This window comes from Osmerus eperlanus, chromosome 9 (genome assembly GCF_963692335.1).
Source record: "Osmerus eperlanus chromosome 9, fOsmEpe2.1, whole genome shotgun sequence".
In the NCBI taxonomy this organism is placed as follows: domain Eukaryota; kingdom Metazoa; phylum Chordata; class Actinopteri; order Osmeriformes; family Osmeridae; genus Osmerus; species Osmerus eperlanus.
The window spans coordinates 6,108,526-6,130,964 of NC_085026.1; the positions used below are offsets into that span (position 1 = coordinate 6,108,526).

Here is a 22,439-nt window from a genome sequence, read left to right on the forward strand (position 1 = left end):
AAAGGAAGGAAGAATTATGTGAATTAATAAATAACTATTATTTCCTCCCTGCATAGGTCTGTATTGAGTTCTTTGGCAACTGACATTATTGACAAGTCCATTAAGCTTCATTTGGTTGGGAAGGAAAGGAAGCCAGGACAGGAACTAAGTCTTCCATTAAACACTGCCAAAGCATTTGGTACTGCAACTTTCACTGTCACTTTACTCTCAAAAAGTTTGGAAGATATTCTTCTACTATGGCAGAAACATGGATGACAGAATGGATAGCAATGTATCTAAATACACACACTACTGGCTTGCGATTATAAAATGAACAATAATAAATCATACACCATGCTCCAGGTAAGTTACTCTAACCAACAAACATTTCTGCTCCTGACTCATGAAGCCACTTTGTCCACAGGGGTCGGCAATGGCCTTCATGTTTTGCATGATAAGGGTCAAATGATGCTTCCACCTTGGGCCGCGTGCAGACCCACCTTGCAGTACAGCAGCCCATCCTGGTACAGCCACAACTGCTCCACCCCGCCAGTTTCCTCCAGAGCCTGCACCCTCATCAGCTTGATGTCATCTATGGAACCTGACAGGGTCATCACGCAGCCAGTCTCCCTGCTCCGCAGACGGAAGTACACCTGCTTCTACAAATGCCAGTACACAGATACCATGAGGCCAGCTGGAATACAGAGGTGAACACAAATTCCCTACCACGCACACTACATAGGACTTTTAAAATGATAGAATCAATGAACCTGCCCCCTCCCCCACCAGTACCTGTAACAGTGGACGGAGGGAGCCTATTTGCTGCCAGCTGCTGAACTTGCACCAATCCCCTATTTGTCCTGGCTGTAGCAGGAATTGGCGTCCGCGATAGTTTGAATTCTCATACAGCACCCACCTGGAAAGAAAAAAAAAAGAATATACCACATAGCCTACTGTACCACCAGTACTTCATGATGCTGTGTACTAGCCAACAGCAGAACAGTGTAATCTAACACTTAAAGGCAGGGTCGGTAATGTTGAGACACACTTTTTTGTCATATTTGCTGAAATAAACTTCACATCCTGATAGCAACCAATAAATCTAAAGGATTGACACTAAAATAAATATAAAATCTGACATCTGTGGGCGTCGCAGGACTGTAATAAACACGACCAATAATAAAAATACTACAAAAAACACAAACGTTTGAAAACTCCCCAACTATATTTTCTATTTGAAGTCCAAGACACGTGAGAGAGTTCAGAGCTTACGTACATTCCTCCGTCGACCACTAGGGAGCGTATGTGTCCATCCAGTCCAGCTAGCTTTAGGTTCACCACTCCAGCTGCCAACACTGTCCGACGCCCCCTGCAGCCAGCCTTACAAAACAAGGTGATGGAGGGCAGAGAGAACTCCTGGAGGGAGAGCACGAAAGACACATGGAGAGGGAGAGATGTGTCGGAAAACAGGACGCTGGAAAACACACACAGACTTCTCCATCCAATACAACCTTTCCACAAGAGCTTTCAAGAGCGATGCTATTTGACTCGACCACACAAATGTGAACACAGACACACACACAAACAGCCCGTCGGTCTCTACGCACGTGTCCCAGAGTCTGTATGGAGCAGATGGTGAAGTCAGGTCCTAGACAGCCTATGGCCTCTGGGGTCTGGTAGTCTCCCTCCTCAAGCACATACATATGACCTGTACACTGGGGCCCTTCATACGCCACCCAGCTGAAACATAACACACACACACACAACTTTAACTTCTTCTAGGTCCAAAAGAAGTTTCCTAATCTTCTTCAGTTCATCCCAGCACACATTGTGTCCCTTCTGTATGTACGTTGGAACAAAGCTTTTTGCAGACACCAGACATGCATCCCCTAAAGCACGATAGCGAGTTTCCCAACCATCCAATACAAGTCCGATCATGGTTCTGCCATGGATAGTGCAAAGTGCAGCTGACGCAGTGCTCACCTGCCAGCCAGCACCCTGCAGGAGCATGGGGAGAAGGCCTCATCCAGGGTGGCAACACTGTCCTCCAGCACCAGGGCTGTGCCCTGGAACCCTGGCTCCGGGTACAGCAGTACCTAGGCAGACCACGGAGAGCACAATGGGTTTACTGCTGCTCACAGGGGAGCCATGCAGTGAAGTAGCTCCCTACACACACACAGGCCACAAAAGGACATAGACGTCGACTTTGAAAACTTGAACGTCCTCCAAGAGGCAATGTTGCGATACGGCGCTAGAGGTAGACACACTTGTTATTGTTATCAGTAAACTGGCAATTATTAACGAAAAAAGCATGAGGATCTCACCTTAAACTTGTTTGATCCAACTAGGTTATCCTAGAAGTGACACATAAGTGTATGTAAAAAATTAGGGAAATCAATTAAAATGATTTTAAGCGATATACACAACTTTGTGATTTCAGTCAGGGTTATAGTGGTTGATATGACTGCATCATACTACTGAATCCGGTCAGATATATGTAGTTTACCTGGAAAACAGGTTGAACTGAGGAGATCCTGAGGTTCCGGCCCCCCCAGTCCTCCGGGCTTCCATAGAGTCCCTTCTCCAGAACATAGAGTTCCCCAGCGAACCCCGAGTTCTCAAAGGCCACCCATCTGTTTAGAACACACACATACACAAAGGTACACACACCGGCCTTGAGACCACACCGCACTGTGCAATTTAAAGAAGACTGAACACACTGTATGACAAGGCAGCCCCTATAACTACTAACTCTACCTCCTAGCTCCTTTTTTAATAGGTGTAATAATTAGCTCGATGACTCGCTGAGCAGTAAACAGTAGGAGGCTTCATGAAGGATGCATAAAGGTCACCACAGGTGAGATAACTTGGCTTGCCCTTCTTTATCCTTGTCAACTGCCTCTGGCTAAAGACACTGCACCTGGCTTCTATCACACTTACGTGAACCATCGGTTTACAGAAACGTACTGTACTTTGACATGCATTCTTGTAATTACTTAAATACGCTAACTCACTAAATCAGGTGTCAGGTGTCAGGTAAAGGGGAATCAGGTAAAACAGGTGTTCAATTTGTTTACATATACAGTAACTGGTTAATATGTAAAGATTCATTTAGTGGTAATGTGTGGGTGATAGCCGTTGACATATTAAGCTGAGCTTGTTTCATATTATCCACACACCCAGAGAAGGCTTGGCCTGGGAATACAATCTAGTTTTAGAAGCTTTGTCTAACCTTCGGTATAGATTACCAAAACGTGACATGTACACCCTTCTTGAAAGCTTCTGCCCTCCAGTATTGGGTTTGAGTGTGGGGGAGGGTGGTGTGTTGTGCGTGTATTATCCGAGAGGTTTATGTGTGATGACTACACCCCTTTTGTTATCTGCCAGCATTTTGTAAAGTTCCAATGCACCAAACACCAATGCTCGCTGATTCGTTTTCCTTCCATGTTATACCGTCCATATCACTAATTCACTTAATTCGCTGGGTTTTCAGGTAGAGACTAGATTTAGTTATATTTAGTTTAGTTATATGTAGTTTACATTTTAAAGAGACTAACGTACACTCCACCCAGCACGTTGATGGACTGTGTCTTGGTACCAAACCCTGTGTCCTCCATGTTTAAAACAGGCCCCAGCAGGTCCACGTTTAGCCCCCGTTCTCCAAAGTCCCTCTCACTGAAAACCTTCAAATGCGGGGCCAGGAAATTCTACACAAACACAGAGACAATTTTTTTTTTTGGTAATATACTGAGTACAGTATACTGGGCCGTAAAATACATAGTAGTCATAATCTCAAAATGACTGCACGTATAAACTTGCCCACGTTGTCAAAAGCATTACGCAAACCTGACAGAAACTGAAGTGTAGATGTGCTGTGTGGTTAGGGTTAGGGTTAGGGGTACTCACAGAGAGCACAGGACGTAGTGATAGAAGCGTGTCGCCGTAGCCCCCCCACTCCCTGCATTCTGTGTACTCTCCCTCCTCCAGGAGGAACTGACGACCCTCAAACTCTGGCTGGTTGAAGCCCACCCAGCTGCAACCAGATGGGACACACATACTCATGTCACACGGTCAAAAGCGTTCCCACACACACAGTCACACGCAAGACAAATAAAGGGTGGAGAGATGGGTCTGAGTGAAATATCAAAGTGAAATATTTAGTTATCAAGTTATCAAAAATGTGTGGTTTCCAAGATACGCTTGAGATTAAAGCACTCACAGCCCACCGAGGATTTTGATAGACCCGACGGAACTCAGTGACTTCCGCATCCCCTCTGTCTCCTCCTCTTCCTCCGCTGATTCCTCTCCCTCTCCCAGGTTGTACACGTCACCGTCGATCTCCATGCACTTGCCCTTAAACCCGGGCTTCTCGTACACCATGGCCTGGGGGATGGAGAGGTAGGGAGGGGTCTGCTGAGATAGTTGCTGTGCCAGATTCAGGGCCCGGCTTGCGTAAGGGCAGCATGCCAGTCATTCAGCGGATTCCAGCTCTGCTGCGGGCTAGGGACTGTACCACCAGACATTGCTCAACCCACACTGTGAGTTGGGCCCAAGTATTGTGCTGTTTAAATCCAACATGTTTGTGAGGGATTGACAGTGACACAATGGGGTAGGGTTCACCTTCTGTGTGAGGTTTGGTTGTAAATCTTTACAGTGTGTCACCATTTAAGGGCATATTTAGTACACTGCATGTATGTCATTTGTCAATTTAGGTGGGATTGCCCCTTCAATGCCCCTACCACTTGCTAATAAGAGTATGATTTGCTGTAGTATAGCTTCCTCAGTGGATTAAAATGTTCTGTGAGGACCAGGGCTGGACCGGGACAAAAAATGGCCCTGGGATTTTTGCTCAGACCGGCCCACCATAATCGGTCGGACACAGGTGCCATGACCAGTCACCTCTCCTCCATGTTCTATGTTCACCTGTTTTTGCAAAATGTCAGGTACTGTAGGCTTAGAAACTGAAGCTACAGCACTAAACATGTTGAGGCATCAATCTCTAGACTTTTACTTTTTTTGGCCCGCAACTTCTCCACCCCACCCTTGCCCTTTTGTTTCTCCATCCGAATCCACAGAATTTTGGCTCTGAGCCACTGCATTTGACACAAGAAACAGAGGGGGAGAGGTGGAGCCTGTTAAGAGATGTGATTGGGCCAGCCCAGTGTCAGTATGGAAAATGAACCAATGGGCCGTTGTCCATGCTTTATGGGCCGGTCGTTGGCCAATTTTAATATCGGCCCTAAGTGCGTCAGCCCACCCGGTATGCCAGATTACCAGTCCAGGCCTGGTGAGGACACATTGCTGATTGTACTCAGTCTGGTATACTGAGCATATTATTGCCTCTAAACAGAGAACCTGGAGGCCACACCCTGTGGAGCCACGTGCCAGTTCTGCTGCACGAACAAGCATGGATCTCTCCCCAGTAGCGTAGCCACAGCATGGTGTGGGGAAAGCCGCTCCTTTCCCCACACCATGCCAAAGCAGCATTCAAATAATACAGCTATGAGTGTATTGCTAAATAATTACGGAGCTGTTCTAAATATTTCACAGTTGGTCTGTAACTTGTCTGAACCCAACAATGTGTTACAGTATTTAAACATTTAATGCTCACTTTATTTTAATATATACAGTACATTTCTTGTAAATGTTTAGTTTTGTTGAGCAAAATGTTGTTGCACTCAAAATAAACCGAACCAGACTTCATGAGCACATATACAGATCAAACACACACGTAGTACATTATGGTGATATATGATATATGGTGATATATGGTGTATATATAAACATAATCCTACCTTTACTTCATTGGGACTTTCCACCTTCAATCCACCCTGTTAGAGACACAAAATCATATACTGTAGTTAGAAGAAGCCATTTGAGCAGTCAATAAATAAACAAACACAAATTGCTACCGATGTATGCCAATACCATTTTGAGCGGTCGAAGAGACCCAATGAAGGGCTGTGGGAAACCCCAGGCCTCTGGGCAGGGGTACTCTCCCACCTCCAGCACTGCCAGAAGACCTGCCAAACCAGGATCACTCCATACTAGCCAGCTGTAGAGATTGGGGAGAAGGGAGTCAGGTGGCTGAGCGGTTAGGGAATCGGGCTAGTAATCAGAAGGTTGCTGGTTCGATCCCCAGCTCTGCCAAATGACGTTGTGTCCTTGGGCAAGGCACTTCACCCTACTTGCCTCGGGGGGAATGTCCCTGTACTTACTGGAAGTCGCTCTGGATAAGAGCGTCTGCTAAATGACTAAATGTAAATGTAAGGGAAGCACACGCACACACCAAGGTAAGCATACACACACAAGGACCCGCGTGCACACACACCCACACACACAAATATTAAAAGAGACAATAGTCATGGCTTTCCAATCACGCCATTACTAAGACAGCTGGCATTTCATTTGTTCATAAACACCATAAACTCATCATCACAGAATCATGTCAGGGTGTGGCATTCACACTGCCCTGGGTGGAAGTAACAAGACATTCTCAAAAACCCTAAGGAATTGAACAGGTTGACTCCTATGGGAGTGCACTGCACACACACATTGAAAGACTCACCCAACAACAAGGTACATATTATTAACAAATCAACACACTTGTTTACAAACACACAATTTATGATTATCGACAGCTGTACAAAACACTGCATTAAACATGCAGTATACTGTATGTGTACTCATTTACAAAAGCAGACCCTTCCTGTTAAAACAAAATGAGTGTGATTAAGCAACCTCAGGCTACATTACTGTTACAAGCAGATGCAAGCCGGCCTGCATTCTTTCATGGTAAGACATACAGACTTGTTCAAGTTATATTGTCTTTGCTATTGCCACAGAGTTTCTTTTTTTTTACCTGGTTGCCAACAAAAACTACAATACTGCTCACGGAGGCTGCCTGGTTCGCAACATTCTAATCACACGACACCTTGTTCTTGAATCATGGTCAAGGACCATTCTAATCACACCAACAACAACCAAGATGTACATGGTCAATCTGTGGTCAAAGCTGTGGTTAAAGTGACCCCATGTTGGGTTATATTGGGGGTAGGAGAAAGCAGAGAGGGAAACTCACACTCCAGAGTGGACTTTAATGGAGCCGGTGTTCTGTGGGACGCCGAATGAGCCGGCCTCTATGGTGTCATCGCAGTAAGATGACATCCTCCCCATTCCGTTGACCTCAGCGTACAGGTCAATCCGTGGGACACTGTAGTCCTGTCATACACAAAATATGAAACATGCAGAACATCAACATTAATGGTGAGAAATCGGAACCCCATGTTGATTTCTAGGAATATTTGGCAAACATATAGACATTTAGAATGATGTGCGCTGTTGAAAGATTGAAATAGCGCATGGTCCATCACAAAAAGCAAAATGTTTTGTTTTGATTGAAACAAGAGATGAGTAAATCAATTCAAGAGACAATCTATTCCTCTACATGTCTCACCCTCACAGCCAGACGAACAGAACCAACCACCATGGGCGATGTTAGAATGGGCTGGCCCAATTCATCCTGTGCCTTGCTGTCCACCTCCTCTCCCCATATGTTGGGTAGCTCTGTGGTTCCCTCTTCAAGAGCAATGGTACGCCCCTGGAATCCTGGCTTTTCATACAGGATCCAGCTACAGGAGTAAAATATTAACCTCAGAGTAGCTTTTGACCATTCTGAAACTCCTTATGTTCAAACATTAGCAACATGAAAAGTTGGCCGCAAATGCCTTTGTCCACTGCACTTCCTCTGATGACCTCTTAATCTGGGAAGAACTTCAAATTCTGAGTAAGTACATTTACAAATGTATCTATTTTACTCTCAGCTACCTTAAATATCCCATGACATGCTGTTTTGGATGCTTTTATATAGGCCTTAGTGGTCCATTAATACTGTATGATGCAGAATTACAGCCACTACGAGCAGTCACACAATGAGCTTTCCTCAGGACGTGCCGTTTCTGTGTCTATAGCTAGTCGTTTGCAAGCCATGATGTCTCGAGGAAAAACCAATATCGCGCTCACACAGTCGTAGCTCATTTTCTCATTGGTGGGCCAAATTCTCTGTGCGGGCAAAGCAGAGAAAGGGGAGGTAACCTTCCTCCTTATGACGACATAAGGAGAAGATTTTCAAAACCGAGCGTTTCAGTTTTCATTTTTTCAAAGGCGGAGAAGAATACCCAGGGCTTGGTTTACACCTATCAAAATTTCTAGCCACTGGGGGACCAAGAGCAGGCTAGGGGAACTCATATTAATGTTAAATAACCTCCTAAAGTGAACATTTCATGTCATGGGACCTTTAATAAACGTATCTATATTTCTCACATTCTGTGAATGGACATATCTCAGAAGTCTTTCCTCCTTTCCTTGAGACCATCAATGTTCTGACATTACTAGATGGATTCAAGCTGTGCAGATATTTTTGTTGTTTTTGCACCTTTACAATCTTGTCACAGATTGCTTCAAAGCCGGTAAATTAGGAGAGCCTCTAAATGATTCACACAGGGTAAACGTTTCCTACCATCCTCTAATGACCCTGGCTGAGATGACGGGTGAAAGTTTCATCATGGTGGCATCCTCCATATCACAGTAAAGCTCATATGCTTGTCCTCCACACTGGACATTCTCATGGATGACGAGCTGATACAGGAAATGATGCATTAGGATTCCTTCAACAACTCAGTTTTCCCTAGTACTAGAAGGTACTAGGGCAATTTACTAACTGAAAAAAGGTGTCCAAAGAATTGGCAACAGGAGATTTCAAATCAAGTGATCCATACCTTTCCAGGACGTTTGTGGAACCCTCTTACTTCAGGAATCTGCAATGAGAAAAAATGCCATATATTTGGGAAGGATGGGAAAAATAATTGAATGTTTGTTGTATCATTTCATGAGGTAATGGAAAACCTTAAATAAATTAAGCTTTTGTAGTACGTAGTATTATTGTGCTAGATACAAACTGTAAGTAAGTACAATTGTTGTAAACAAATGTTGTGTACAAGTTGTAAACAAATAAAATAGGTACAGTATGTGCATGCGGAAACAGTCTCTTTTGAAACAACGTGACAATTATCTGATGGTTCCTGTCAAACAATTTCCCTTTTTTGGACTGCTTAAAATGTCTTTCAAACAATTTCACATCAATCTAAACCTTATCACGACTGCTTGAGACACCATTGCCATGGAGATGGAGTGAGATAATACACAAGCCCTTTGAATCAGGTGACTTTTCCTAAGTGATTGCCCAGCCCATGTAAGAATGTATTGCGTGTCCAAACTCATTCAGTTGTAAAAGATGTATCACACTCTTGTCTATAGAGAAGAAGTAGTGTTAAAATAGAGGATCTGACAGGTTGGGGGAGACAGGGCTGCATCCTAAACATTCAAACACTTGTCTATTGTTGATTGTTCATACTGTATTAGTCCATATAACTTAGGAAGATTCAGTATTTGAGTGAGTAGTAACAAATATCTCAATACAGACTAGCTGATTAACCATCCAACTTAGAAAAAATGAAATAAACGTGTAATCAGAATTTTCAACAGAAATAGAATTCACCATTACCTGAGTTTTGGCTTCAGGGAGTGCATTCAGTGAGGCTTTTTGGACGTGGTTGGAAGCTGTAGACGCTCCTGCAAGGCCCTTTAGGTGCACATCAGTATGGAGTCCATGTGTCTTTTCTACCTCCATAACACTGGTGTTAGCCCTCTCTTTAGGGGCAATACTCTGCTTAGAACTCTCTGCAGCTTTCCCCACACCGTTGTCCTTCTTAAGGTATTGCCCTACAAGATCCGGAAGTTTTATCTCAGTGAATGAGGGAAGAGGAGGAGGTGAGGAGGAGCTGTTCATTGAGTCACCTAAACCCACACCCACACGCAGGCTCGGATCCACACTCTTCACTCCAACCTTGCCTGGCTCATTTCCAGACTGGGAAATAAGGTCTTTGACAGGGTTCCCAGGGGAAAAGAAATCCTGGCTTCTGTAGCTGAGTGGGCCGTTTGAGGATGAGGCAACGTCAATGTCACTGTGAATGTTGTCAGTCACCAGAGGTTTAACCTGTGGGTCTGTTAATGCCTCTTTGTTCTTTCTTGAGGTCCTGGGGGAACTCCTGAGGCTGGAGAGAATGGACATCCTCTCGAGCCGAGAGGAGAGCTTGGCAGGTTCTTCTCCCTTCTCCTTTTCCTCTTCCTTCTTTACTTCTACATTCTCTTCCATTTCTGACTCTTTGCCTTCCCCTTGGTCCAGTGATTTTCCTGGGTTTCGCATCTGGAGGGATTTGAAGAGAATACTATTTTCTCTGCTTGACCGTTTGGCCTGGGTTTTCACTTGCCGGTTTGAGCCCTGCATCTTTATCACCATAGCTGGCGAAAGGTCATCCTGACGCTTATTCTTTTTTCGAAGGCCGAACTCGAACCCCTCAGAGTTGAAGGGCATCTCGAAGCAGCCTTCTTTGATGGCAGGCATGACAAAAGGTGGTGGGAGTGTCTTTGCTTGTCTGACCCTCTTTGGGGGAAGAGGAAATGGGATCCCCCCTTCCTTGATACTTTTGATGAAGACATCCCTGTTTTCTGGCTCCAGACTTTCATCCTCACTGGCTGCCGAATCCAGTCTCTTCTTGGCTACCTTCTTTCCGTGTGGTTTGGGGCCACGCTCCACATCCAGCCAGCTAGAAGGGGAGTCCTGCCCTGGATGCAAAGTTTCAGGAGGATATTTGGATTTCAGGATAATTGAGTATTTCAGGAACTCTTCCATCTTGGAAGGCGTCTTTGCAGGCTTTGGAGGTTCATTGAGGATCGTCTCTCCATAAACGTTACTGACCTTGGAGGTCTGTGATTCCCGTTTTGGGTCCATCTTATCAACTGCACTTTCAGTACATAACTTCTGTGGTTTGTGCTCTTGTTTCGTTGTGCTCTGCTTGTTGTAAGCTGTCAAGTTGATCGTCTCAGTTTCAAGTTTTGTATCACTAGCAATAACTGTCGTTTGAAGTGCAACATCACCAAGTCTGCTCTCTACTTTTTTTTCTGTTACCTCCTTCTGCGCTTTGGCTCCAATGGATTTTGTATCTTCCCGTTCCGATTGGTCAATTACAGTCTTTGGCTGCTGTTGAGGAGGGATTTCACAAGTAGTCTCCTCTGTTGTAGCCTGACTTGGCTTGTCCTCTAGTTTAGCCTTTTTCTCGTTTCTGGTACATGATTCAGCTGAATTCATTTGGGCGAAAGAAGCCTCTTTGTTGAGGAGATCATCGTTCTCAACTGGTTTCTGAACAATAGCGTTCTCTGTGGGAACATCTGAGGGTTCCTCTGGCTTCCTGTCCATCTTCTTAACCCTTTCTCCCTTCTTCTGTGAGTCACTCGCTTCCAAAGAATCCACGGACAAAGCATTTGGGCATTCTTGGGTTGGGACGAGAGTTAACTTCTGTGATGCCCCCTGTGAACCAGTCGTTGACAGTAGTGCCTCATCCTGACTCTCTTTCATTTGAGAATCATCGGTAACATTTTTGGCTAAACTACCAGCAAATTCATTCAAGTCCTTTACTGTTTTGTTAACAGGCTGTTTCTCCTTGTTTAGCTCATCTATCAGGATGGGCAAAATCTCAGACAAAGCTACTTTTCTCTGATTACATTGGGTCTCAATGCCACTGTGAATTATGTCCGTCAGCAGAGGTTTAACCTGTGTATCTATTACTTCCTTGTGAGAGGCTGATACAATGGCGCCTGGGTCAGATGGGCTGTTATGTTGGACTGAACACAGGTCGACAGTTCCTGCCTGCTCTGACAGCTCTGACACAGTTTTCACATGCTCACCCTTTTCAGCATGTTCCTGTGGAGGATCTTCTGGTGATTTTGGTTGTTGTACCTTTGTAGCACTTGGCTTCACGACTTGGACTTGCTCAGGATGTGTATTAATTTCAACTTTGACATCAGGTTTAGTTTTGATTTGGTCCTCCATAGAACCCTTTGTTTCCGTTACTGATGACTGACCTGTTAGGTCTTTAGGTTCTATGCTTCTGTCTCTTCTGGGTGAAGGGTCTACAGCTTGCGTTTGATGCTGTTTTACTTGAATGTTAGCAAACTCACCCTTGATGTCAGTTTTGCTACTACCAGAAAATTCATTCAAGTCCTTTACTGTTTTGTTAACAGGCTGTTTCTCCTTGTTTAGCTCATCTATCGGGATGGGCAAAATCTCAGACAAAGCTACTTTTCTCTGATGACATTGGGTCTCAATGCCACTGTGAATTACGTCCATCAGCAGAGGTTTAACCTGTGTATCTATTACTTCCTTGTGAGAGGCTGATACAATGGCGCCTGGGTCAGATGGGCTGTTATGTTGGACTGAACACAGGTCGACAGTTCCTGCCTGCTCTGACAGCTCTGACACAGTTTTCACATGCTCACCCTTTTCAGCATGTTCCTGTGGAGGATCTTCTGGTGATTTTGGTTGTTGTACCTTTGTAGCACTTGGCTTCACGACTTGGACTTGCTCAGGATGTGTATTAATTTCAACTTTGGCATCAGGTTTAGTTTTGATTTCCGTTACTGATGACTGACCTGTTAGGTCTTTAGGTTCTATGCTTCTGACTGGTCTGGGTGAAGGCTCTCCAGCTTCCGTTTGATGCTGTTTTACTTGAGTGTTAACAAACTCACCTTTGATGTCAGTTTTGCTACTTAATTTGTCCTTCCCTGAATCATTGTTCATAGTTACTAGAGGTTTTTCTGACGTGATTTGCTGTTCATGCTGCACAGATTCAATTTCAGTCTGAGATAATGCTTTATCAGTGCTAACACTGACACTGTCCTTAACTAAATCCTGTAGATCAGTAATTGGTTCAGTTGCAGCCTGTGTGTTAGAGGAACTCTGGGAGATGGTGGTTTTCTGTTGAGATGCGGGGGGTGTGGCAGCCTGGGGAATTATTTTCAGAGGTGTGCTGGATAAAGTTTTGGTGGGGCTCTTTTGACGTAGCGTAGGGAGTTTGCTTGCTGAACACGAAACATCACTTGGGTCTTTCACCTGTTCTGTCCTTTCAGGACTTTTCCCAGTTTGCTTTGGTGACAACATTGCATCCTTCTTGGCCTTGCAGTCATCAGCTGGTGTTGTGACATCACTATGTTCCTTTCCTCTCAAAGGGGAGGGCTTCTCTGCTGTAGTTGGTGAGGCTGGGGTTGGCGGGTCACCCTCCTCACTGGCACTTCTTTTATTGGGAGGCTGCTTGGGCATGTTCCTTGACAAAGGGCCGAATAGCGTGATTCCAGCTGGTGATACAGAAATAAATAATTGTTGGTTACTGTATGTTGATGAATAATAAGTTGGTTAATCTAGTATTGAGAATATATATATATATATATACACATTTATTTTATATATATTTTTAAATATGTGACAGCTGGTAATTAAATGTACAGTTTTTCAATTAAATTACAATATAATGTAAAATCATGCTCAATGATCCTATCTGTTACATACGATTAAATATTTGAACTTACTTTTCTCAGAAGTCTCATAGGGCTTTTTCTCAGCAGACAGTTTTTTCTCTGAGAGGAGAAGCTCTAGCGGTTTAGGACTGGTGGGTGTGGAGGGCACACCTGTGACCCCCGACTCTGTCTGACCGGTCTTCAGGCTCTCTGGGTCACTGGATTGGGGTTTGCTGTTACTCCTCTTCCTCACCGAAGATGAAGATTGTTCCTGAACTTTGGGTAACCGGCTTTTTGGTATTTGTGTTTTAACGGGACTGTCCTTTGACGGAGTCAGTTTTTCTGTGCTATGAACTGTGTTGGCATTCTTAGTATCAGTCACCAGTCCATTAATAGGTTCCCCAGTAGAGGTATTCTCTTCACTTTTATCTTTCCTGAGCTTAGTGACAGATCTTGGTACTTTAGCAGGTAACACTTCACCTGACTGAACAGACACTCTAGTGGATTTTCCTCCTGAACTTCCTCCCTTTACATGTTCAAAAATAGGTTTCCGGTCTACCGTGCTTGAGGTTACAGGATTCTTCAGAATTAACTCTTTTGGTTTTGGAGGCGTTGATGGTTTGGAAATAACTGACTCTGAAACATAACCCCCTGAGGTTGCATCTTGTTCTGTTGCTGGTTTGGATGGATCGTCTAAAGACTTTTCGAATGACTTTTTGGGGATTCTAGACTTAGGGCTAGTGACCACAACTTCTTCACTTCTGACTACAGCTGATGGCTCCTCTGACAAAGGTGACATGGCCTCTTTTGTCTCGCTGTCATCTTTCTTGGGAGTCACAACCTTCGTCTTTGCAACGAGACCTTTGAGTTTGACCTTTGGCGGAGGTTTGCTTTTCACCACACTTGTCCCACCTGGCCTGCTGCCTGTTCCTACTTGAGCCTCTGGTTTTGTAGGGGAGGCACACTGACCCTTCACCCCTGACCCTCCAGCATGTGACTGTGTCCTCTGTCCTGGCATGTCTGAAGTGTCATCCATATCAGAGGCCTTTGAGGCTGTTCTTGTTGTCTTTGTTGAACTGTCTGCTATGGCAGTCTGAACATGCAGGTTTAACTCAGTGTCTGTATGTTCAGATGTCTTCTCTGCACTGCTGGAGTCATGGTTAGGTTGGTTATTTGTGATTTTGAGGTTTGGTGGCCTAGAAAATAAAATAAGATAGAGACCGTGATTATAATCATCCTTAAACATGAAAGCAAAAAACTCTTTACCACAAACATGCACTTAAGTAACCTTCATTCTCATTTAACAACTAGGACATTCCTAGGAAAATAGTAGATCTGTTATCTGATTCTAATTAAAATGTGGGTTTGTAAACCCATGGTATGTGGATTGCAACCTACGAAAGAGACAGCCAGATAAACAAAACAATGCAAGTGAAAGGAATGGTTTGAACTTTACCTATCACTTTTCAAAGAGTTTAATGTGGAGACTTGATTGCCTGAACTGATTCCAACACATTATTTTACAAAATCCTTTGAACCTTCAAGGACATATCTTAAACGTGGCTTTAACTCAAACCATCAGCATCGCTAAACATTCCAGAAGGCCCATCAATTTCAACAGATTCAAAAAAATAAAGACATTTAGGCTGTAACAACAGTCTCTAACTACACTTCATCAGACTGAAAACATGAACTATATATATATATATATATATAGTTATAGATACAGTATATATATAACTATATATACTGTATCCAAATTCAGAATGGCCCACTTCCCTGGCCTTTTATCAGTAGTTTGATAACAGGGGCTTCCAAGTCAAACAATGTCAGCTAGCTCTTGTCACCATTTTCACGAGTCATTCATTTGGTGAAGGGAAACAACACCATAGGCAAACCCTGATTAATAGCTACTCAGTTATATATAACATAGGCTATGGTATGAAGATTGGATATATGAGCATAACATAGTATAGAATATGCCGTGATGGTTGATGAAGGTAAAAAAGGTGAATGGCCTAATCTTGTATAGCCTTTCTTTTGTATTATGCACTACAGGCACTATGTAATGTGTTGTGTGTGAGCATTTTGGTGATGCAGTATATGTTCAGCTGTGCAATGAAAATCTCCTTTTGTTCTCTTCTGACACAAAGCAGCTTGGGAACAGAGCTCAGGTTGCACTTCCACAGCTCTCTCTCTCTCTCTCTCTCTCTCTCTCTCTCTCTCTCTCTCTCTCTCTCTCTCTCTCTCTCTCTCTCTCTCTCTCTCTCTCGCTCTCTCTCTCTCTCCCACTCTCTCACTATCGTTTCATTCCTTTTGTCAGGATCAAAGCAAGGACAAAACAAGAGTTTTAAAGAAACACTGCAATTTACTTACAGTTCCAGCTCCGACTTCTGAGAGTAATCAAGGCTTTTGTCCTTTTCTTTCTCTACCTGCTCTTCTCCTTCCAAACTGGGCTCCCGGCTAATGTAAACCTTCTTGGCCAACACCTTTACACTGTGAGAAAGTTGAGTTAGAGTGGCAGCTCTGTCCTCCTTCTCTAGAGAGGAGCTCGTATCTGAGTTAATACGTGACTTGGAAACTCCCTGCCGAGGAGAGGTTGTTTGGAGCTCCGTGGAAGCTGGCGCTGCGGGAACAGACAGTTCTCTGCCATGGGACTCTGCTGCTGACAGGGTGGAGATGGCTGAGGCACCCTGGGTATCGAAGTCCTGTACCGAAATGACTGTAACAGGTGTGGTTACCGCTTGAGGCGAGTCTGCTCCAGGGCCCTCCTCCCTCTCTTTCTCCCTACCCTCCTGTGCCCCTTTCTCGTCTCCCAGGTATGTTTCCACCCACACTGCTTTATGGAGCTTCTCTTCTGAGCCCGGCTTCCCCTCCTCCTTTGTCCCAGGCAAGGAGCTCTGTATTGGGGTTATGGTTTCCTCAGACGTGCTACTTGTGGACTGTACAGCCCTTCTTGTTTCAGAGCTCCTCCTTCCCCTGGCTGGATTGTTTGGCTGAGCTGTTCCCCACCCAGCAATTTTCAGAGAGCTTATTTTAGACTCTGTGCTATTAGAAGTCAATTTAGGCGACTTTGGTGTTTCACCAGATTTGGCAAGGGGGATTTTGAATGACTTGAGGGTGATCGTACCCTCGCCCTCCTCGTTCCTCAAGGTGGTTTCTTCCAGATGGATCTGCAGCCTCTTGCTCACTTCCACCACAGTTGCCTTAGTGAGGTCATGCTCTATTGGTGACTCAGCCCTCGAAGACGTAGACAAGGGAAAGGCAAAAGTAGTCGGAGTGACATTCCCCGACTTCCTCTCTCCGGTTGACTGCACCGGGCTCACTTTGCATACCTGCACCTCCCTCACGCTGCCTTGGCAGCTGCTGTCGCTGTCTGCGAATGGAAGGTCTCTTTCGTCCACCAGCAGAGAATCCAGGCTAGTTGTGCTGGGGCTGTATTTGGTCACTTCTCCTTTCCCCGTCCCAGGCTGGACCTCTGCCATGCACAGCCCGGCTACGTCACTCTCTCTATGGGAAGGAGTGGGGGTCTTCTGCCCGTCCGAGTCTGGAGATTGGGGACAACCTGGGGAGATGGGAGAGCTGCGGCCCGATAGAGAAGCATCATCCGAGGCTTCTGAAGCTCTGCCGCCTCTGCTCTTCCTCCTCTTGGAGCTGAAGAAACTTCCCAGGCGGGACAACATCCCCTTCTCATCTGAGCTCTGGGAGGGGAGTCAGAGAAACAGAGAAAGAGTGACTTGGTGCAAATAAGGTTGACACACCTGTTGCCAGGTCTTCAAGAAAAGAAAAGGGGTTGGGTAAGTAATGGGTTGTCTATTTTAAAGATGTGCTTTTTGTCTTGATGCAAACATGCCATACTTGTATCGTTGTAGTACACTGGACATTTTAAACAGCTCCATAAATGCAGGAAACCCATTTTCTAAATATTAAGAATTGAACACCTGCTACAGAATTAATTGTTCTTCTGCTTAATTAGCCACGTGAAAGACAGTTACAACATCTGGGCAATGACATTAGAGTGATATAACATGTCAATGACACCTCAAAAAGGTGTATACATTCAAGTTCAGAAAGTAGAACTACTACCATGTGTTAGTTCAGCACAGCTATCTGATTCCAATCACCTAGACCCAAAGATCAGCACAATAGAACCGACTGGTACCATCATCAGGCTCAATATATGGATGGAAGAAACAAATGGTAGTAGTTCTAGTTTCTGTATCTACTATTCCAACCTGACAAGAAAGCCAAAGCCTTGTCAATGATGAGCGAGCAGTAAATGATCAAGATTTACATCTGAGTATGGCAACAGGCCAAAGAGTAGACAAGCAAGAACTAAATATAAAAAAGAATATTTGCATGCAGAAGAGTCATATTTAATCCAAGCTATACTTAATGAAACTAGTCAGCGTGCTGTTAGACATACTTAATTACTGTGTACACCATACACAAACAACATTGACAGACTAGAGTGCTAAAATCCCAACCAAACATAATCCGTCTCTGAGCAGTATAGTTCATGTTAGGACAAGTTAGCCGCTTTATGTACATCTTGCCATAACAATAACATGACATACATACACACTTATATAAAATGCTTACATACCATTTTAATGTTAATGTCTGAAACGCGATTCTCCTTTGAATCTGACACAGAACAAGACAATCCACTGACTGCACATGAAGGTGGTAAACAAGTTAATGTTTATCCATTTTCAATTGTTTCCGGAAGTGAACTACAAGTCATAACATCCTTACAACAAGCAACCTTAACAAAAAATCCCTTCTGAAGGATTTTGAAAGATACTTTAAGAAACAAATTAACCCTCTTGACAGACAGACTGCTCTGTCTGAATGTTTGTCTGGATCTGGTTTTGACTTGACCCATATTAAACAAACGACATTACCTGGCCCCGAGGGGTAGGATCCATGTGCAAATAAGAGAGGAAAAGAAAGACTATTGTGAAAGAACTTCAGAAGGCAAACAGCCACATGAAATAATGATCCCCTGAAATGTATGGGTGTGGAATTTTGAACACAATAACCACACCTTTGCCCATATCCAACTAAAGAAAATGAATTGGGAAAGTATGACTTTATTGAAAGTATATCTACCATACAGAAAAACATCTGTTTTTTTTAACTCTGGATGGAGCATGTGAGGGAAACTTCAGAGCATACACTCATATTGAGAAAATCAGTACAACAAATACATTTGTTTCTGTTTTGTTACATTACATTTACATTTAGCAGACGCTCTTATCCAGAGCGACTTACAGTAAGTACAGGGACATTCCCCCGGGGCAAGTAGGGTGAATTGTCTTGCCCAAGGACACAACGTCATTTTGCACAGCCAGGAATCGAACCGGCACCCTTCTGATTAATAGCCCAATTCCCAAACCGCTCAACCATCTGACTTGTTGTCTAGTCTTAAATTGTTTGCCAGGTTCTCTTTTTAAATAATTGGGACATTTAGAAAGTATATTTGCTATCTTTCTATTAGGGGGTTTGCTAATCTTTTTGCATGGGAACTGTTTGTGAGATTATTTCTTCAAGAGGATATCCCCTTCATAAAATCCAGTTTAAACTGTGTTCACTGTTAATTTTCAGACGTTCTGGCAAATTTCAGGGAGCGCAGGACAGATGTGAATACATACGTTGTAGATGCATATAAGTTTTGAAGTGTGGGCTTTGTGCAATGAACAAAAAAAAGGCCTATTGTTCAAAAAGGACAGAGACCCTGCTCATCCAAAAATATGTCTTCCTGTATTTTATATTTAAGTACCATAGCTGACTGAGTTAAATAAAGCTATTTTAATTGTTGGTAATCAAACAAAAGTACGTCATTTCAAGCATATTTTGTGAAGCTTATCACATCTTCTGATCCACCAGAATCTGGTATCCATTTAATTATTCATATTTGAACATGTGTTATTAGTTGAGATTAGACGTTTTAATCTTTGTTTGAGCGTAGTTCACCTCCTGACATGGATGTTGAGTTAATTTACCTATTTGGGAATCAGAAACTAGATACACTTACTCCATGAGAGCCTACTGTTCAGTGGGTATGTGTAGATTCTAAAGGATATCACTTGTAAAAAAAAAATGGGAATAAAAAGAGGGACATGTGGTTTGGATGTGAATTGGTTTAAATGATCTATCTAAAAATCAATCTAATGATTATGTAATTAGAAACCCGTATTCTTGTTGATTACAATTATGGTGTAGGAATCATATTCTAGATAATGATGCTAAAACAGTATGTAGGTAGTTAACTAGTTAAGTCAAACAAGTTGTGTAACTGGAGAATGATACAGACAGTACACACACATAAACACACACTTTGCAAATGAACTCACTGCTGTCATCTGCTGTGCATATTCTTTGTTACAGCATGTTTCTGCAACTTGCTGAGTTAAGCAGGGGAAAGTATCACAAGTCTGCTCCACAAGTATGGGGGGGTCATTGTCACGAAAAAAGTCAAAATATAGTCAATCTAGTCAACAACACAGGGAGTCAGGTGGCTGAGCGGTGAGGGAATCGGGCTAGTAATCCGAAGGTTGCCAGTTCGATTCCCGGTCATGCCAACTGATGTTGTGTCCTTGGGCAAGGCACTTCACCCTACTTTCCTCGGGGGAATGTCCCTGTACTTACTGTAAGTCGCTCTGGATAAGAGCGTCTGCTAAATATGTAAATGTAACAACAAAAATTATAATATTAAAGATAACGTTTCTATTGTACAGTTTGTGATGTACACAAGACGTTGATTGTATTTTCATCAATTTTAAGCAGAAATTCTCATTACTGCAATGCGTCTACATTCATTTAAATGGATCTTTGATAGAATTTTTGCTTGAATAAACAAAAAAATCTTCACTAAAACAAAATGCTTATTGTTTATTAAGTCAGATATTTTTGTGGAAAAACATGGTGACCATTTGTTCTCCTCCTCCATAACATTGTTCACGTTCCTCTAGAATTATTCCCGAAAGATGCATCACAATGAAGAGAAGGTACAAGATGAATACAGCTAAGTCTCTTTAATTCTGCACACTTTAATTGAGTTGTTTTATATTTGATCTATGTTTTGTAGGAGCATGTAGCGCCACCTATAGGTCTACATTTACACCAGACGTATAGTAGGCCCAAATGTTTTGAGTAGAAGCCTCAAAAGTGACACACTTGCTCATTTTCACATGCCAAACTAAATTTGATAGTGCCATTTTAGCTGGGCATTGTAGTGCCTGTAGCGCCACCTTCCAGTCTACCATTGAATTGATTAACAAATCTACTTGTGTGACACCACTGGAGGCTGGTTGCTAGACACATATTTTTAGATATGTCACCCTCCAGTGGCTGAGGCCATACATGACTACAAACTACAATGGTGGCAGCTGACAGAACTACATTTCCCAAGACTGTGTGCATTAGCAGACCTGGGGAGAATGGTAGGATGAGAAGAGGGATGGACAGGATCGAGAGAAAGGACTAAAGAGAAGCCAGCGGTGAGGATTGGAACTGTGGCCTGGTTGCAGCCCGGTGGGGGAAAGTATTCAAAACCCTTTTTCTCCTTTTTTTGTCATTTAATGAATAATATTTTTGTCATTACCTAAGAACTAAGACCTTTTTGAGGCAAGTGTGGAAATTAAAACGTTTTTTTTCGCCACTCTCTCACTCACGCATTTGGTGGGATTTGACTAACGTCTTGACTTCTGGGAATGTGGCTAGCTAGCGCTGATAGCAAGCATACTCATTAAATCCCAGTATTTTTAAGCATCTGTGCAGTAGGTCCAATTCATACTAATTGTGTAGCAGAGAGAATTAAAGCTTCCTTTCTTATCACAAAACAAACAAGCACTACAAAGCTCAGGTTTGTTTCAAATGCATAACTTTTAAGAGCAGTGCTAATGCTGTCTACAATGTGCTTCAGTTTTGTACTAATTTATTAACCTTTGTGTCCTCCAACAGGGGAAGTACAAGTACAGCACAGTACAAAACAAAACATTTTAAAACATGGTTTAAAATGGTAATATGTACAAAATGGAAACTTAACATTGAAAAAGAAAAACGGACTGACAGACCTTTCTGGGCTTGGAGGGAGAAGTGGGGCTGCGGAAGTGAGCCATGTCCAAGTTCATCATGGATTTGGTTTCAGGTCTGAGGTCTGACTCATCCAGGTCAGTCCTCATGCTGCATTCTGTCATCACACTCATCTGGTCATAGCTCCTGTTGAAGTTGGGGACAGAAACAGAGAGGGGGGGGGGCAGCAGGCAGAGAGAGGGATAGTGAGGGGTGGAGTAGAGGGAGTGTTAGCCAAAGAGAGGAAGGAGGAAGAGACAGAGAAAGATAGATAGATGGGGGGGAGGGGCAAAGACAGAGTCATCTCTGTTGTATCACACCAAAAACTACATTTATACACTGACAATAAGATTTTTCTTAATTCGAACATATCAGATGTAGTCTGAAATACAGTCTGGAATTTTTCATTTTGTTATACAAGAACACAGTAAGATCCTTTTTACCGCTGTCTTGGGTCGGGGTCAGAAAAAGTGTGTGTATACAGTGCACCCTCCCTTTATCTCTGTCCATGTCTCCAGGCAAACAACAAGAGGAGGCACAAAGAGAAATAGACAACATTCCCTCCTAACGGCTGAATCACAAGTTACATCTAGGTGTGTGCAGTTAGTGTGCCGCTGAGCATTCTGGGACATGCATGTGAAAGAAAGCCCGAATCTACTTTTGGGAGGCGTGGTTTTCGTCACCTTCGCCATCACATATTTAGTTGACTCCATGTTGCACAAAGAACTGAGGAGTGCAGCATTCACCACGACAAAAACTATTGTTCTGATTTGTGCTTTTGAATTCACTCTTTAAAGAAACCAGATTCCACTATTGTAAGCCAAGTTCAAAACCAAGACGTGTTCAGAGATGTTGAAATGAATTAACTACTTCAGATTGAGACAAGATTCTAGCTGCAAGTATTAGGAGTAATGAATAGTTTTTTTCACTGTGGGGTGCTAATGATGTGTGAAACTTTTAGTCAGAAGCAACAG

The 22,439-nt window shown here is 43.3% G+C and overlaps 1 protein-coding gene across 1 annotated transcript in view; it reads right to left on the reverse strand.

The window, feature by feature from the left end:
* The window catches only part of crybg1a (crystallin beta-gamma domain containing 1a), a 32,351-nt gene that overhangs the window by 1,494 nt on the left and 8,418 nt on the right, over positions 1 to 22,439 (reverse strand). Inside the window, exons 2-21 of the mRNA XM_062470194.1 lie at positions 21,468 to 21,612; positions 15,763 to 17,087; positions 13,459 to 14,582; positions 9,542 to 13,227; positions 8,757 to 8,795; positions 8,498 to 8,616; positions 7,436 to 7,610; positions 7,061 to 7,200; positions 5,908 to 6,034; positions 5,775 to 5,810; positions 4,199 to 4,362; positions 3,886 to 4,012; positions 3,541 to 3,686; positions 2,486 to 2,612; positions 2,304 to 2,333; positions 1,963 to 2,075; positions 1,587 to 1,719; positions 1,256 to 1,395; positions 772 to 895; positions 480 to 638 (exon numbers count right to left, since the gene is read on the reverse strand). Coding sequence (XP_062326178.1) covers positions 480 to 638; positions 772 to 895; positions 1,256 to 1,395; positions 1,587 to 1,719; positions 1,963 to 2,075; positions 2,304 to 2,333; positions 2,486 to 2,612; positions 3,541 to 3,686; positions 3,886 to 4,012; positions 4,199 to 4,362; positions 5,775 to 5,810; positions 5,908 to 6,034; positions 7,061 to 7,200; positions 7,436 to 7,610; positions 8,498 to 8,616; positions 8,757 to 8,795; positions 9,542 to 13,227; positions 13,459 to 14,582; positions 15,763 to 17,087; positions 21,468 to 21,612 — 8,179 coding nt within the window. The remainder of the gene's footprint in view (positions 1 to 479; positions 639 to 771; positions 896 to 1,255; positions 1,396 to 1,586; positions 1,720 to 1,962; positions 2,076 to 2,303; positions 2,334 to 2,485; positions 2,613 to 3,540; positions 3,687 to 3,885; positions 4,013 to 4,198; positions 4,363 to 5,774; positions 5,811 to 5,907; positions 6,035 to 7,060; positions 7,201 to 7,435; positions 7,611 to 8,497; positions 8,617 to 8,756; positions 8,796 to 9,541; positions 13,228 to 13,458; positions 14,583 to 15,762; positions 17,088 to 21,467; positions 21,613 to 22,439) is intronic.